Consider the following 14,183-nt stretch of genomic DNA (forward strand, 5'->3'; position numbering starts at 1 on the left):
TGCGCTGGCTCCATTACCCGCTGGCTGCTTCCCAAACAAACACACGTGCGGCTTGGCACTTGTGCTGTACGTAACAAGTCACGCGACTTGACGCTGCGGCTGTGATTGGTTCGGCTCTGCGCTACTTAATTTGGATCGGCTGACCTTTTTTTATTTTTTTTTTATTTTTTATTTTTTTAAGAGGACAAGAGCGGCGAGGTCTATCGCGATAGCTTAATTTCTCTATCGAGTAAAAGTTATATCGCGATACATATCGTTATCGTTCTATCACCCAGCTCTATGCAGTACTCTTCAAAAGTCTCACGCTAGTCTTGATTTTTTTTATATTTTGCTGGGAAAATGTGAAATATGTGCAGCGATTTATTGAAACATGCACAAACATAGATGGGTGATTTTTTTTAAGAAGCAGCAATTCTAAAAAGTTTAAAAGTCAATATTTAGTATGAGCACCTTTATACCTTAACACTTTCTTAGGCATGCTAGCTGTAAGTAGTTTCTCCAGAGTGGAAAGTCTCTGAAAGTCTTCAGACTTCAGAAAGTTGGAAAACTATTGCTTAAGTCCATTTTAAAAGATTACAAAAGACTCTGGCTCCCTGGAAGCAAAACGTAAAAAAATAATGTCTGACTCAAAACTTTTGCACAAAACTTTATCTCTTCCTGGTTTATGTGAACTTGATGCACGAACCTTTAAGAAATCAAGCAAACGTCCTGCTGCTGTTAGGATGGCAGAAACATCAAAATTAGCTAAATGTTGCACTTTAACTTGAGAAACCAAAAACAGATTTAACAACTCGAAAGAGAACAACTTTGTGGTAATTGCTAAGAAGCTTGTTTCTGGGATGAAGGATTAATTACCAGCTTCTAGAGGGACTAATGAATCCTTGGAGGATCAACACGCTGATAACCACAAGCACTAATAACACGGGTAGTGCGAATAAAGTCTTTTTTTTTTGCTTACATGAGCTAAAACAGTTGGACACTAAACAGAATAAGAACCTTAGCAATCCAAAAACATCTGCAATACTGGGCTACTTTACTTACACCAAAACAATACACCAAAAACAATGACAAACCATCCGGGAACATCCCTTTTCTGAGTGGTTTCTGTCGTGTATCAGAACTGCTTACAGAACAAAATGACTTTGTATCCATCAGATGTTAGTGACAATGGTATCTGCCTGTGCAGCTTCCCTTTAAAAACATCTGGAAACTATTGTAATAATAGTCAAAAGATCTTTATCGATATATTCCAAGGTGTCAAAACTTTTCATTAAATCTACAAGAGATGTCTCCAAATGTCATCTTTATGGGGGTAAAAGTTGACCATGCTATTCTCAACTCTGGTACATCTTGTTCTCTCTCCAAAGGTGTCAAATAGTGCTGCTTTATCACAGCAGTATGAAACACATACAAAAGTCGTCCTTTAGTCTGTCTGTGTCAGCACTGGATGCACAGACACTCCTATTTAACAGAACAACAGAATCTACCTATGGTTAGGTTTAGGTGGTTTGGTTTAAAATTCAACTTTTCATTGTTTTTTTACAAAAACAAAGAAAAAAGAAAAGGAAAAAAAGCCAAATTGTCAAATGCCCCGAACCAAATGCCCAAAAGTGACGAGCTGAGACTGGGCTCAGTATCTAGCATGCTACTGGGATCTAATTAAAGAACAACAATGAATGACAAAGTCAGCTGCCACTGACTGTGTGATATATTTTGCACGGCTACCCACAGCGAGCTGTTATTCTTATCAATTTTTGTCACATATGAGATAAAAGGTTTGAAGTCAGCGCCAGTTTCAGCTGCGGACCTGTCGCTATAATTAATATTAGCTCCTATCAGCGCCTCACAGGACGCTCAAGGACAGAGAAACAGTTCACAGACAATCACACTTTGTTATTCCTCCCACAGTTCAATATGATAAGCACTCATAGGGATTTACTTGTATAATTTGTACATTTGACACACCTCTTTCTTCTCTTTTTCATTTTTGCCTCCCTTTTTGCTTTTCTATGCTCCTCTAATCATCCCAGCATCACTTGAGTGATTTAAATAGCGGCTTTTGCTACCTTTGAAAAGACCCACCCGTCAAACCCCCATGAAGGCTCCTTAGAAGAGATTTATTTTATTATTTAAATTATGCCATTTAGCAGTGATCTAGGGGAATATGAAAGTACAGTAGTTGTGAGGCTTGTTTAGCTTTTTTAGGAGACATGTAACAAAAAAAATAATAAATTATGAACCTCAGTTTTCTTTTAGATCACCAGTTATGCTGAAATCAGTACCAATTAGTACAACATCTTCACCACCTACTCTTACATCAGCAACTTTTTAAGTAATTACGACACCGAGCGCGCTTCCAGCCACATACTTTTAAGGAGCGCTGTCAGCATGTGCATAACACTGACTGATATGGACAATGCAAAGAGCAGCAACAAAAACAGCAACCACAAAACGCAGCCCACGTCTCCATAATTGGAGGTCTGACTGTGCTTCCTTAACTATGTCAAGTTTTCAAGCTGTATCCTTCTTCCTTTGCTTAATAGCACCCGACTGGAGATTTAGTGCCACCAGCTGTTTATCTCAGTCAGCTATTACTGATATTTGCATAATGGTTGTAAATGAGAACAGACATTAAACTGCATTGTTTTGGCAGTTTTGGGGAATTTGCTCAAACTTTGCACAATATTTGAATGGAAAACTCGCTGTTTATTCTGCTTTTATCGCATCACATCATATCCCCCTCCATGTTTCCACCCAGTTATGTCTGTTAGTCCTCAGCTGGCTTCAGTTGACTTTTACCCTCTGCTTGAAGTACTCGTTGTGTATCTGCGGGTTTTTTGGCGATCTTCTGGAGACAAGTAACTAGTCTGTTCGGACAGTTTACGGGCTGTGTTAGTTAAAGTCAGCTGTGACTGTGTTTCAGGTTAGAGTGAGTCTCAGGAAATGAGCGTTAGTCATGGCGACGTCCTCTAAAATGATGTTAAACAGGAGTGAGTGTGTGTGTGTGGATGTCTTTTAAAGTGTTCCAAATTGAATGATGGCACTATAGAGTCGAGGACACGATTACCATAGCAACAAGCATAGATAATGCATTGGTTAGGGCTGTTGAGTGTTTGTTGTTTGGTGGTTTTGGAGCGGGACCAGCAGGCAAAGAATTCCTTCCTTTATTCATTATCATCTTTCTCGTTTCACAGCTCCTCCGTAGAACGCCACAACACATGGGCACTCTTTTTTTCCTTTTACAGAAGTTGCTAATCCGGCCTTTCACAACACTGTGCAAGCTCTCAGCAGGCAATGTACAGTAACTGAGCTGACACCAACCCTCTTCTGCCAAATTAGCAGTGTGTGAATTAGCTCATGCAAAAGCTTGCCCAGTTTTCACAAAGCCTTCATGTCTTTTTCATTGCAACACATGTTGAAAGGTCATCGGGAATTAGCTTTTTTTCCTGCCAAGTTTTTCAAATTATTTTTCTTGTGCCACATATGGCCCAATCACATTTAAACCAGTGGCAGTTTTTTAGACGAACAGTCTCTTCTTCTTTCTACCAACATAAATGTGAATGTCGAACCCTTTTACTTCATACTATTAAGCAGAAACACTGATAAATAAGCAGCTTTCTGTGAGCGTGTAATTTTTCTTGTTACGAATATTTGCCAGTTTATCTGAATTTCCTGTTTCCACTCCACTGGTTTGCTGCGTGTCAGTTACTCATCCCTGGCATTGGCTATAACCCATTAAACTCCTTGTATGATGGACACATTAGACATTCAAACCCACACATTCATAGCAAAATAAAAAATACAATGAACAGTGAGCTAGGACAATTTGGTATTGTGACTGTCATACAGTCATGTGAAAAATTAAGCACACCTCGTGATTCAGTAACTCTAAGAACCAAATATAAACAGTAATAAGGTGAAGTAATTGTTTTCTGTGTGACTTAATCATACTCACATTGTTATGGAGGGATTTTGTCCCACTCTTCTTTACAGAGTTGAGGTTCACTGAGATATTCATGTATGCACAGCATTTCAGTCAGGCTGAGGTCAGAACTTTGAACTTTAGGCCGTTGCAATGCTGCGATTAGTTTTTCTGTTTTAGATTTGCTGCTGTGCTTGTTGCATGAAGCATTCTGGGCCTCACTCACATTTGACTCTAGAATACATTTGTATACAGTAGTAGTTGCAAAACAATCCTCAGACATGTGCTGTGCATTACTGCTAAAGATCTCCAGCCTGGTCTCATCCGTCCGAAGGACTTCGTTCTAGAAGTTGTGCAACCCTATTCGATTTTGGAGGGAAGTAGATTTTTCAGTGTACAGAGTATTTGTAGTTCCTCTGACCTTGGAGTGAATTTGCTGGGCCGTCCACTCCTGGGAAGATCGTAGCTCTGTTAACATACACCAAAATGCTCTAGACCAGCAAACTGCCATAACTTCTGCTTTTATAGAGGTGCTCACACTTGATGATGATCAGTTAATCAAGTGCATTTTATTAGCACTGCTAATAAAATATTAGCAGTTGCTGTGGAGGTTGTAAAGATGTACTCAGTTTTCACAGGACTGCAAAGAGTCCTGAGATAACTCTTTTTCATATGACTGTATGTGTGTGTGTGTGTGTGTCCTCAAATACATCTGTCAAAGCACAGGGTGGACATTGGTTCAGCACGAGGTGAGACACAGTGTTAACATGAAGCCCGGGCAACTCCTTCGACATCCTGAGAGCGATTGGTGCATTGAGGTGGTAGCACGCTTGGTAAAACACAGTGTAAAGTGGCATCCTGTTCCCTGTGTGTACTCAGTGACCTGAGAACGCAGGGACAGCTGCTGTTGAAAGACCACATAGAGCTAGAGTCACTTCAGGTAAATACTACCTCGCTTTTCATGATCCCACCTCTGTTACACGTGTTCTTTTAGGAGAATACAGAATACTCTTCAAAAAGTGAGGCCTAAGGACAGATAAGTCATAGAGATTCAAAGTGAATCCAAGACTTCCAGGCTCTCTGTCAGAAGGAGGAAAACCTTGGAACTCAGCCTTTATCAACAGCATGTTGCTTTGATCACGTCACAAATTTAGATCTGTGCGGCATTTCCAAAAGAAAACAATCTAACACTGTTGTTTGTTCAGTATCTCTGTCCTCCCGCCACGCTGCCGCTCGTCAGAAGAGCTTCTCTGAGCAAAAGGCGGTAGCTTGTTTAGATTCCGCATTTCTGCAATAACAGCAGGGCAGAGAAGACTCAGCAGTGCAGAAGCTTTTTCAAAAGACAGGCAGATTACTTCACGATATCAGTTCACTTCGGGAGAGGTGCTGATGTTCCATGCTCGTGATGTGACCATTCAACTTAGGGTGTTAAAGTCATGAATGTTTCTAATAGCAGCTTCTGCAGTGGAGGCTTATTTGCCAGATAGTGTTGACTTTGCCTCTCTATGCTCCTCTGAGCCAATCCGTAGCCCCACGGTAGCTTCACAAGTAAAAGTCACATATGTCTCTGAAATGACTGCACAAAGGAATAGGAGGGTGCCCAACAGATGCCGTGCACTGTGACAAAAGTAAAACTCAAAGCTGGTCCTCGCCTCCCTGGAGCCCTAAGCCAAATTCTGCTGAGGGAGCCTCCTACTAGACCCGTGAGTCCTGTAAACCATTTGCCATTACCTCACAGTCACACCTGACACCCCTGCTGTTCCCACAACAACGCCACCCCCCTCCTTTAAAACAGTTTTCTCCATCTGTTGGTGTAGAACAAAGTCGACCTAAACAGAATGAGATTTATATAAACAAACATTTAGAATCCTAAGATGATTGAATATCAGCATTAGCATGCAGTAATGGGAAATTAAAGCTTTGGCTGAGCTGCATGGCAATTGGCAAATACAAGTTAATCTGCTAGAGCTGAAGCTGTAATGGGTCTGTGTTAGTACTGATGCTGAAGCTGGATCTGTGCTTGTAATACAGAATTTCCTGTACTAATAAACTTAAGTATATACACAGCTAATTATTATTAATTTTAGCCAAATCAACCTGCCTCTTTTTTAACATCAAATTCATCTTATATGATTGCTTATCATACACTAATTAGGCATTACACTTTGACCCATCAAGGCATGGACTCCACTAGACTCCTGAAGGTGTGCTGTGATCTGGTACCAAGATGTTAGCTACAGATCCTTTAAGTCCTGTAAGTTGTGAGGTGGGGACTCCATGGATCAGCACATCCCACAGATGCCTGATTGGATGGAGATCTGGGAAATTGCCTCAAACTCATTGCTGTTCTCTTAAACCATTCCTGAACTATTTTTATGCATTCAGGTACCAGGTGTTCCCCAGGTAGGTGATGCACATTCACCCAGCTATCCACGTAAAAGAAAGCAGGATCAAACCAAGCCACCTCCTTCCATTGCTCTGTGGCTCAGTCCTGAAGCTCACATGCCCATTGTTGGTAATTCTGAATTGGACTGCACGGGCACCCCAACAGGTCTGAGGCTATGCAGCTCCTTATCTGCTCTCTGACAACTTTAAATGAGAACCAGCATCAACCATGCGAGCTACAGTAATTTGTCTGTTAGATCGGAGCACACGGGCCAGCCTTCACTCACCACATGCATCGATGAACCTTGGCTTCCTCTTACCCTGTTGCTGATTCACCTCTGTTTCTTCCTTGGACCACTTTTGATACTGACCATTGCAGATTGACCCAGTCTAACCATCATAATTTGGTCCTTGTCAAACTCAATCAAATCCTCACACTCACCCATTTTCACTGCTTTTAACACATCAACTTTGAGGATGAAATGTTCACCTGCACCCACCCACTAACAGGTGCCACGAAGAAGAGATATTCAGTGTTAGTCACGTCACCTGCCAGTGGACATAATGCTATACCTGACATTTCACAATATGTTTTAAACAAAAGCGTACCTTTCTTTTCACAACCACATACACATTTATTTCTTTTAAATCAAAAGTTACAAATCTCTCCTACTTTTTTATATTTATATGGTCCTGGGTCTGTGACTCTGTGTTTATGTATTTAGACTCTTTAGATTCTGATTTATTTTATATTTATTTTATATTCCTGGTTCTGGTTCTTTTAGTTGTGTTTCTGCTTTGTGTAATATTGTGTTTTCTCGTCTTCATTTTGTCATCTAATCATCTAATGTCATCCATGCCTGTGTCCCACATTTAGTCAGCCTTGTCTTTATGTTTATCTCTTGTCTCCATGTTTAGAGTTCCTTTTCTGTCTCCAAAGTCAGTCATGTTCCCGTGTCTGAAATCATTCAAAAATGATTCCAATGATTTCTACTCAGTCAGACTTGCATACGGCACGACGACAACATATTCCATCAGCTAATGAATTAATAAGGCAAGTATTGATGCACTTCTGTACAAGTCCTAACTGAATATGACAACAATTAAATTACTGCTATCACTACAAACCCTCTCTAAATTTTCACCTGTCCAAGATTCAACTTCAACCTTAAAAACAATGAGCCAAAAACTGAAGTTCCCCAAATACCAGCTTGAGGATAGCTATGAAAGCAAGTAAATCCCAACAGAATAGAAATAATTCTGTTCACAGTCTTGTAGGGGCAAAAAAAGTTTTGATCTCTATGACTAGTAATGACATATTTATTGGTGTACTTCCCTCATTCCCTTGGTTCTTGTAATAAAAGTCAAACATTTTGCTTTTTGCAGTAAATTACTTCTAACAGTAAATTACAACCTTCCCATCACATCTTGGTTTAGCATCAGCGGATCACTCCCGAGCTCGAGCCTCTCATCCAAATATCATCGTATTTAGCTTCAAAATGAGCACAAAAGGCAGCGGCTTCAAAACAGTTGACATCACAGTGGTTACGTCGATCTTTTACAAAGGCGGACATGCCCAGTGGGTGCGCTGTACAAAACAAACAGAAGCCGCATTGTGCTAGTTTGATCGTTTTTTGACTTTTTTTTTTCACCACAATTCACAAAGACGTTTATGATTATTTATTTTGTGGTTCGAGGCACAAAACAAATAACTTTGTATTTAAAGGGAATAAACACTGCAGGCCTGTGCTGCAGCGGCAGCAGAGTGTGTGTGTATTATTGTGCTGTGAGGAGCACATACACACACGCACAGGTGCACGCAGAGAATGAAACACCTCTCCTGTTGTCATGCTTTCACCTACACTGCAGTGCCAGAGCAGATGGTGTGCGCAACCCCGGGTTCACTTCCTGAAACGAAAAGAAGCAGAGAGAGAGATGGGAAAGAGTGGTAGAGATGGACAGTGTGGGACTATCTCCTCCCATACTGTCCATCAGCATTACTGTCAGGAGAAGACAATGCTGCGTGGAACGATTAGCACTCGCGCTGGTATCGTCTCTCCGTCTCTTTTCGTTTCCATCTCTCTCCTCTTTTCTCTCCATCTTTCTGCTCATTGTTTCTGTGCAGCAGTGAGAAGAAACTCTAGCCTGTCCTCGTCTATTGTCACAAGTCATGTTTTCACCACCGTCTGTCAACTGAAAGCTTGAAGACAAACTGACAGGATGACTGTGCTGGCATATGGCTCACTCTCCTGTACAGGGAGCCATGTTTAAGGGAGTGTGTGCAGATGTGTACAGAGCTCCATTTAAAGTTGAACTGGAAAAACTAAATTGTTAAGCTGTTATATATATATTATATATACACAGACACACTCTGCCTGAACTGTGGGCATATTTGTGCTGACATAAGCACGACTAAAGCTGTAACATCCTGGCACACACACAACACTACTCTCATGGCATCACTGTAGCCAACTGTCTGCTTGTTGCTTGTTTTCTTCCCACATCAGCAGCAGAAGAACGTTAACAGTAAACCCACAACAGTAAGCTCTCCACATCACCTCAACATGTTGGGATTTTCTTTTTTAGTTTACTTCATTTGATGATCAGTAAGGAATGACTGCAATTCATTTGCAGTGCTTGTAATTACTGACATCACAGTAATGTCAGCGCTATTGCCAACCACGTCTGTTTTCAAGGCGGCTCAATCAATACTCGTTTGACCCCCACTGTGAGGTGAATCGCTGATCTTCCCAAAGCTTACTGCGAGCGTCTAAATTCACATCATCAAAGCGCTGACGCGGCACTATGGTAAACAACGCTGGGATGATCTCTGTGGCGGTTTATGACTGTAAAGTTTAAGTGGGATAATGTTTTTAGACTCCTTTGGCTCTTCATGTTAATAACACAGTTTCCTTGCCAAGTGTAGCTCTGCAAATTTGACTTCAGGTGCGTCACAGGTGTTCATCACAGGGTGAAGTATCACCTGTCTCTAGTTACTGGTCATGCAGTATCACGACCCACTTACATAACCCGGCGTCTAGACAAGTTCATATTCCAGTGAGTATGTAATGAAGCTCTTAGCCTGAAAAGTTTTACAATTTTCCAAGCCAACATATCCAGGATAAAGAATGACGATTAATAGACTAGAGGATAAATCATCACATCGTTATTCCGAACATCATTAAGCATTAGAGAATATTTAGTACAGCCACTATGTTTTGTTGATAATCAGTTTGTGTGTTCTCTGCAGCTCTGGCCAATAAAAAAGGAGTGAGGAAGACTTCAGTTACCTTTCAATGTGCAAAGCAAACGCACCCATGTCACAAGTAATCAACAAGGCATCCAGACGCCCTCACAGTAAACTGTAACTCTGAGCTGTCAACTGATGTTTGCTGAAGTTGAATAAAATCACTCATACTAACAATGGTTCAATACCTTCACACTTTCCATCCAAAAAAATGAAGAAGAAAAAAAAACTTGCACTTTTGCTCAAAGTTGGAAGTGGAAAAATGTTTTTCTCCATCGATTACCATTTTCATCACCATCAGAGCATGAAAAGTAGCCACATTTGCAGATTTTTGATTTGGCTTCAGCTGCCACACACTTACCAGCTGCAGCAAAATCGCTGCCAGATCGAGTTTCTGCTTTGGCACAGTGTTGACTTTTATAAAAACAGCTTTATTTAATAGAACGCAGTGCATCACCGTCTCATCGCTACGCGCACAGAAACCAGCAGTCATTTCAGACCCTCTGACACGTGCTTTTCAGCTCGATTTCGCCGTCATCCGCAGAGATTCGGAAATGAAGCGATGCCACCATATTTTACATAAGATTCGAAGCTCCGGGCGATGAGAGTCAAACACACAAGTCAGCTGAGCAGCAATACTGCTGAGGTCAAATCCAACTCAGACGCTCTGCCCACACTGCAGAGCTGTCTCTGCACACCACAGAGAGGCCGAGAGAAGAGGAGACAGAAAAGTGTTTAGGTGTGTGGGAGAGAGGCAGGAGCAAGAAGACTCTGCTTCCATTCATGGCTTTCTGAGACATGAGAATTTCAGCATTTGAGAGGAAGACGGAGAGGTTTAAAGATGTGTGCGAGACGATGTGTGAGACATAAAGAAAGTGTAAATGAACTGTAAGGAGCGAGGCAGTCAGAGCAACGGACAGAACAGGCAATGAACCCGAGGGAGCTGTCGGTAATCTCCCGGCACGTAGACGACGGCGTTTATATTTACGAGTCCCGTCAGGCTGAGCAGCTTCTGCACGACTTAATGATCAGTCTGGAGTCTGCAGATCACAATTTTTAAAAGTGTAGCGCAAGCTCACAGCAAATATAACACAGGTTTGGCAGAAGGTGCTTCCGATTAAAGGCAGAGAAAGTCACTACAGATATAGATAACAATCATTTTTGTTGTTGTTGTTTTTTAAATAAGAGCTGATGCATCTAAAGAGTCTTTATCTGAAAACTTTGGGTCCCTATTTTGGAGAAAAAAAACATTTGCTAAAAACACATGATCAAATGTCACGTCAACACTGAAACTGATTAAAGAATATAGACACATCTCCACTGATATGAGGGCATTTTTGTAGGCAGTTTTGTAAGTATAACAGAAAAATATTGGGATACAGTAAATGAGGTGGACACACAAGAAAACAAAGTATTGGTGCCCCTCGCTTTAGTGCACTGCACATTATTCACACATACTCTAACACACCTGTACTTCATGCCAGTGTGTTTTCCCGTCGACTCCTTGAGTGAGATGTGGCGTGGCGTGAAGGAGCCGAAGCTTCGCGCGATGATGGCCACGGTACGGAACTTGGCCCTGGCCTGGTTGACCACATTGGGGCTGGTGGCGCTCTGCTTGCTGTGGTCCCCATTGCCCCTCTTCAGGTTGTGGTCCGTACAGGCGATGGACACCTGCATGGCTGGGCTTCAGTCGGGGGAGCGAAGAGGAAAACTACAGACGGGACAAGGAGTGAGGAGGGGAAAGGAGCCTCTGTTTGACTCTTCAGCTCAGTCTCTGTTCGGGTTCTCCTCGTCTCTCGCTTTTATTTTCCTCGTAAATGGACTTCAGTCTTCAGTCGCTCTCTCGCAAATGCTCCCTCTCCATGTGCACCACTTTGTTCTGTGAAGCAAGATAAACCGGCAAGAAGAAAAAAGGAAGAAAGAAAAGCTTTTCCTCTTTTTTTTTTCCTTCTGTGCTCAAATCAAGTGTCCCATTTTAAGTATTTCCTTTCAGAGGAGAGTCAGCAGAACAGGTCAGTCATCAAAAGCTAGAGAAGAACAAAGACTCCTCAGTTCTGTGAGGGATCCCCAATCTATTTCCCCCGCTGGTTTTTCCTTCTCCTGTGTCTTGCCTCTGATGCAGAGCCGGGGGATTTTTGTTTTTCCTAACAGGGTTTCAGCTGCAGAATGACAATAAGTGGAGGTGGAGAGGGTGCAGCAGGATGGCAGAGGAGCGAAAGAGAAACAAGAGAGATGGAGATGCGACCCAGGCGCTGCGCTCTCCCTGGTCTGACTGTGGGAAGAGAGAGCGAGCGATAGCATGTGCGAGAGAGCGCGAGGGAGGAGGAGGAGGAGGAGGAGGAGGGGACAGGGTCAGGAAAGGGATAAGGAGACAGGGCAGCAAGGACAGACAAAACAAAGCAGAGGAGTCACTCTCAGGTGCTGTCACTGTGCCCCATCGCACTTTTTTGCCATCAGCACCCCCCACCCCCCTGCGTCTCCTCACTTCTTCTCCTCGGTGGTCCTTTGTTGATGCGTGTTACTAATGTGCCCGTGCCCCAGTTTCCCCCTCTCTTTTCTCCCCCCACTCTTCCGACTCCCTCGTTAACTGATGTTTGTTCTCAGTTTTTGGACGCTCTGCTCGTTTTGAGCTCCTCCGGCTTCTCTTTATTTTTATTTTTTTGTTGTTTTTTCTCAGCAGGGAAGCCACATTTACCAAAAGCGCACCTTCAGGGGAACTGAAAGAGATGTGGTGCAGCAGACAGCCTCTCTCTCTCACTCACTCGCTCTCGGTTGCGCTCTCTCTCTAGCTCCCACTCTACCTGTCTCACTCACCGTCTCTCACTGCTGCTCACCTGTCACACACTTCTAAGGTTCCTTCCTGCACCTTTAATGTCAGTGCAGCAAAGCTATTATTCCCTCTTTAACACTCTAGCCACGATCCTCTCTGAGCCATTTCATTTTTTTTCTTTTCCTCTCTTTTTTGTCTTTTACTACATCCGTTTTTTTTTTACTTATTTGTCTCAAAGGCTTTCAGTGTTGGGTACAACTAGCACTAGTTGTACCCAACACTGGGTAAAAGGGTGAGATATCCTATCACCAAGCCACATCCTGAAACCAGAATGAATGAGAAATTTTGGCTTATAAAGCTTGTAACTAGAAAATTAAATGGATGTTGCAGCATACATAAAAAATGTGCAAGTCAGGATTATACAGTATTTGCTGACATAAAGTAACAGTTTTCCGAAATCCCCTAGCACATGATCCATCGAACTGAAAAGGCAGCTACAAATCAAAGAGAATGAGAAGAGGATGGATGAATGAAATGAGGGAGGTGTGGAGAAACTGGGATCAGGAGAAAGAAAATGACCGCAAAGGAGCAGGCTGAGGCTAAACAAAGCTGAGAAGAGACAGAATTTATAAATCTTTGTGTGTTTGATCGCAGCACATCCAATTGTGTGTGTGTGACTGTGTGTGTGTGTGTGTTGTAAGGTGTTATTGTTGTGTGCTTGTCAGTAATTCGATGAGGGGTATCAAACAGAGGTAAATGGAGCATTCTGCTCCAGACTGTCTTTTGTGTGTGTGTGTGTGTGTGTGTGTGTGTGTGTGTGTGTGTGTGTGTGTGTGTGTGTGTGTGTAAATATCACATTGTTGTTTTTTACAAATACATACAGTGCATAAGTACATACATTTCAAATTTCAAGTATTTATTAGATTTTGCATTTTATAACAACAAATACAAAAATACAACAACCAAAAGCAAGAAGCAAACAAACAAAAAAGAACAAGAAAAACAAAACGAAACAAAAACAGTGAGGTTTCAACATCTGTTGCATTAAGTCAGGTAGACATGTTGGTTCAAAAACTGTCCCATTGTTTCACCGAAGCTTCTGTCAGATGATTTAACTTTCCCAACATCTAAGTACATACATTTTATACTGAAACCTGAATCCTGTTGTGTCATAAAACACCCAGCTCAAACAAATTGGCAGTTCACTTCGCAGAAAAATCAGAAAATACATTAAGTTTCGCATCCACACATCCACGCATCCACGCAAACAACACTGTCAGGATTTGAACATCAATTACAATTACAACACTCTGGGTTTGATTTAATGGTGAGTAATGACGGGTATTTTAAAACTTCAGGGGTAGTTAAACGACGTATCACTTCTGGCTCTCTCTTTGGGTCAAGGTAAACTGAAAATGCTCTAGCAGTCAGCCCACAGGAGTTTTTGCAGCTGTGTCCCATGAAGGCACATACATTACTGATCTATGTGAAATATTTAGGGCCGTCCAACTAACTTAAGAACTGCCAGATTACAATATCAGGACTGTGGACTAAAATATCTTGTGAGCTTAAAATGTGGCCCTGTTTATGATCCATTAATTAGTTTGCACATTTTGAGCCTTTTTTCTCTGTTTATTGTCTCTGCTTTGTTTTTGTTTTCCCTGCAGCTGCCCCATAAGCAGCAAGTGATGACACATCCATAACTCTGAGCGCAAGACGGTGTCCTACTTTTGCACAGGTGTGTGTGTGTGTGTGTGTGTGTGTGTGTGTGTGTGTGTGTGTGTGTGTGTGTGTGTGTGTGTGTGTGTGTGTGTGTGTGTGTGTGTGTGTGTACGCATGTTGTATTTATGCTGGGTCAT

The 14,183-nt window shown here is 42.0% G+C and overlaps 1 protein-coding gene across 3 annotated transcripts in view; it reads right to left on the reverse strand.

The window, feature by feature from the left end:
* kcnab1a (potassium voltage-gated channel subfamily A regulatory beta subunit 1a) overlaps positions 1-14,183 on the reverse strand; it is a 145,006-nt gene that overhangs the window by 72,418 nt on the left and 58,405 nt on the right. The window contains exon 1 of one of the 3 annotated variants that reach the window (XM_086261131.1): positions 11,023-11,982. The exons of the other annotated variants lie outside the window; for them this stretch is intronic. Coding sequence (XP_086117257.1) covers positions 11,023-11,231 — 209 coding nt within the window. The 5' untranslated portion in view covers positions 11,232-11,982. Of the gene's footprint in view, positions 1-11,022; positions 11,983-14,183 lie in introns of those variants that run through there. 3 annotated transcript variants of the gene reach the window in all.

This window comes from Aulonocara sp. 'chitande type north' Nkhata Bay, linkage group LG14 (genome assembly GCF_057382095.1).
Source record: "Aulonocara sp. 'chitande type north' Nkhata Bay isolate Kocher_YH1m ecotype deep benthic linkage group LG14, A_spYH_male_GT1.1, whole genome shotgun sequence".
Classification (NCBI taxonomy): Eukaryota; Metazoa; Chordata; class Actinopteri; order Cichliformes; family Cichlidae; genus Aulonocara; species Aulonocara sp. 'chitande type north' Nkhata Bay.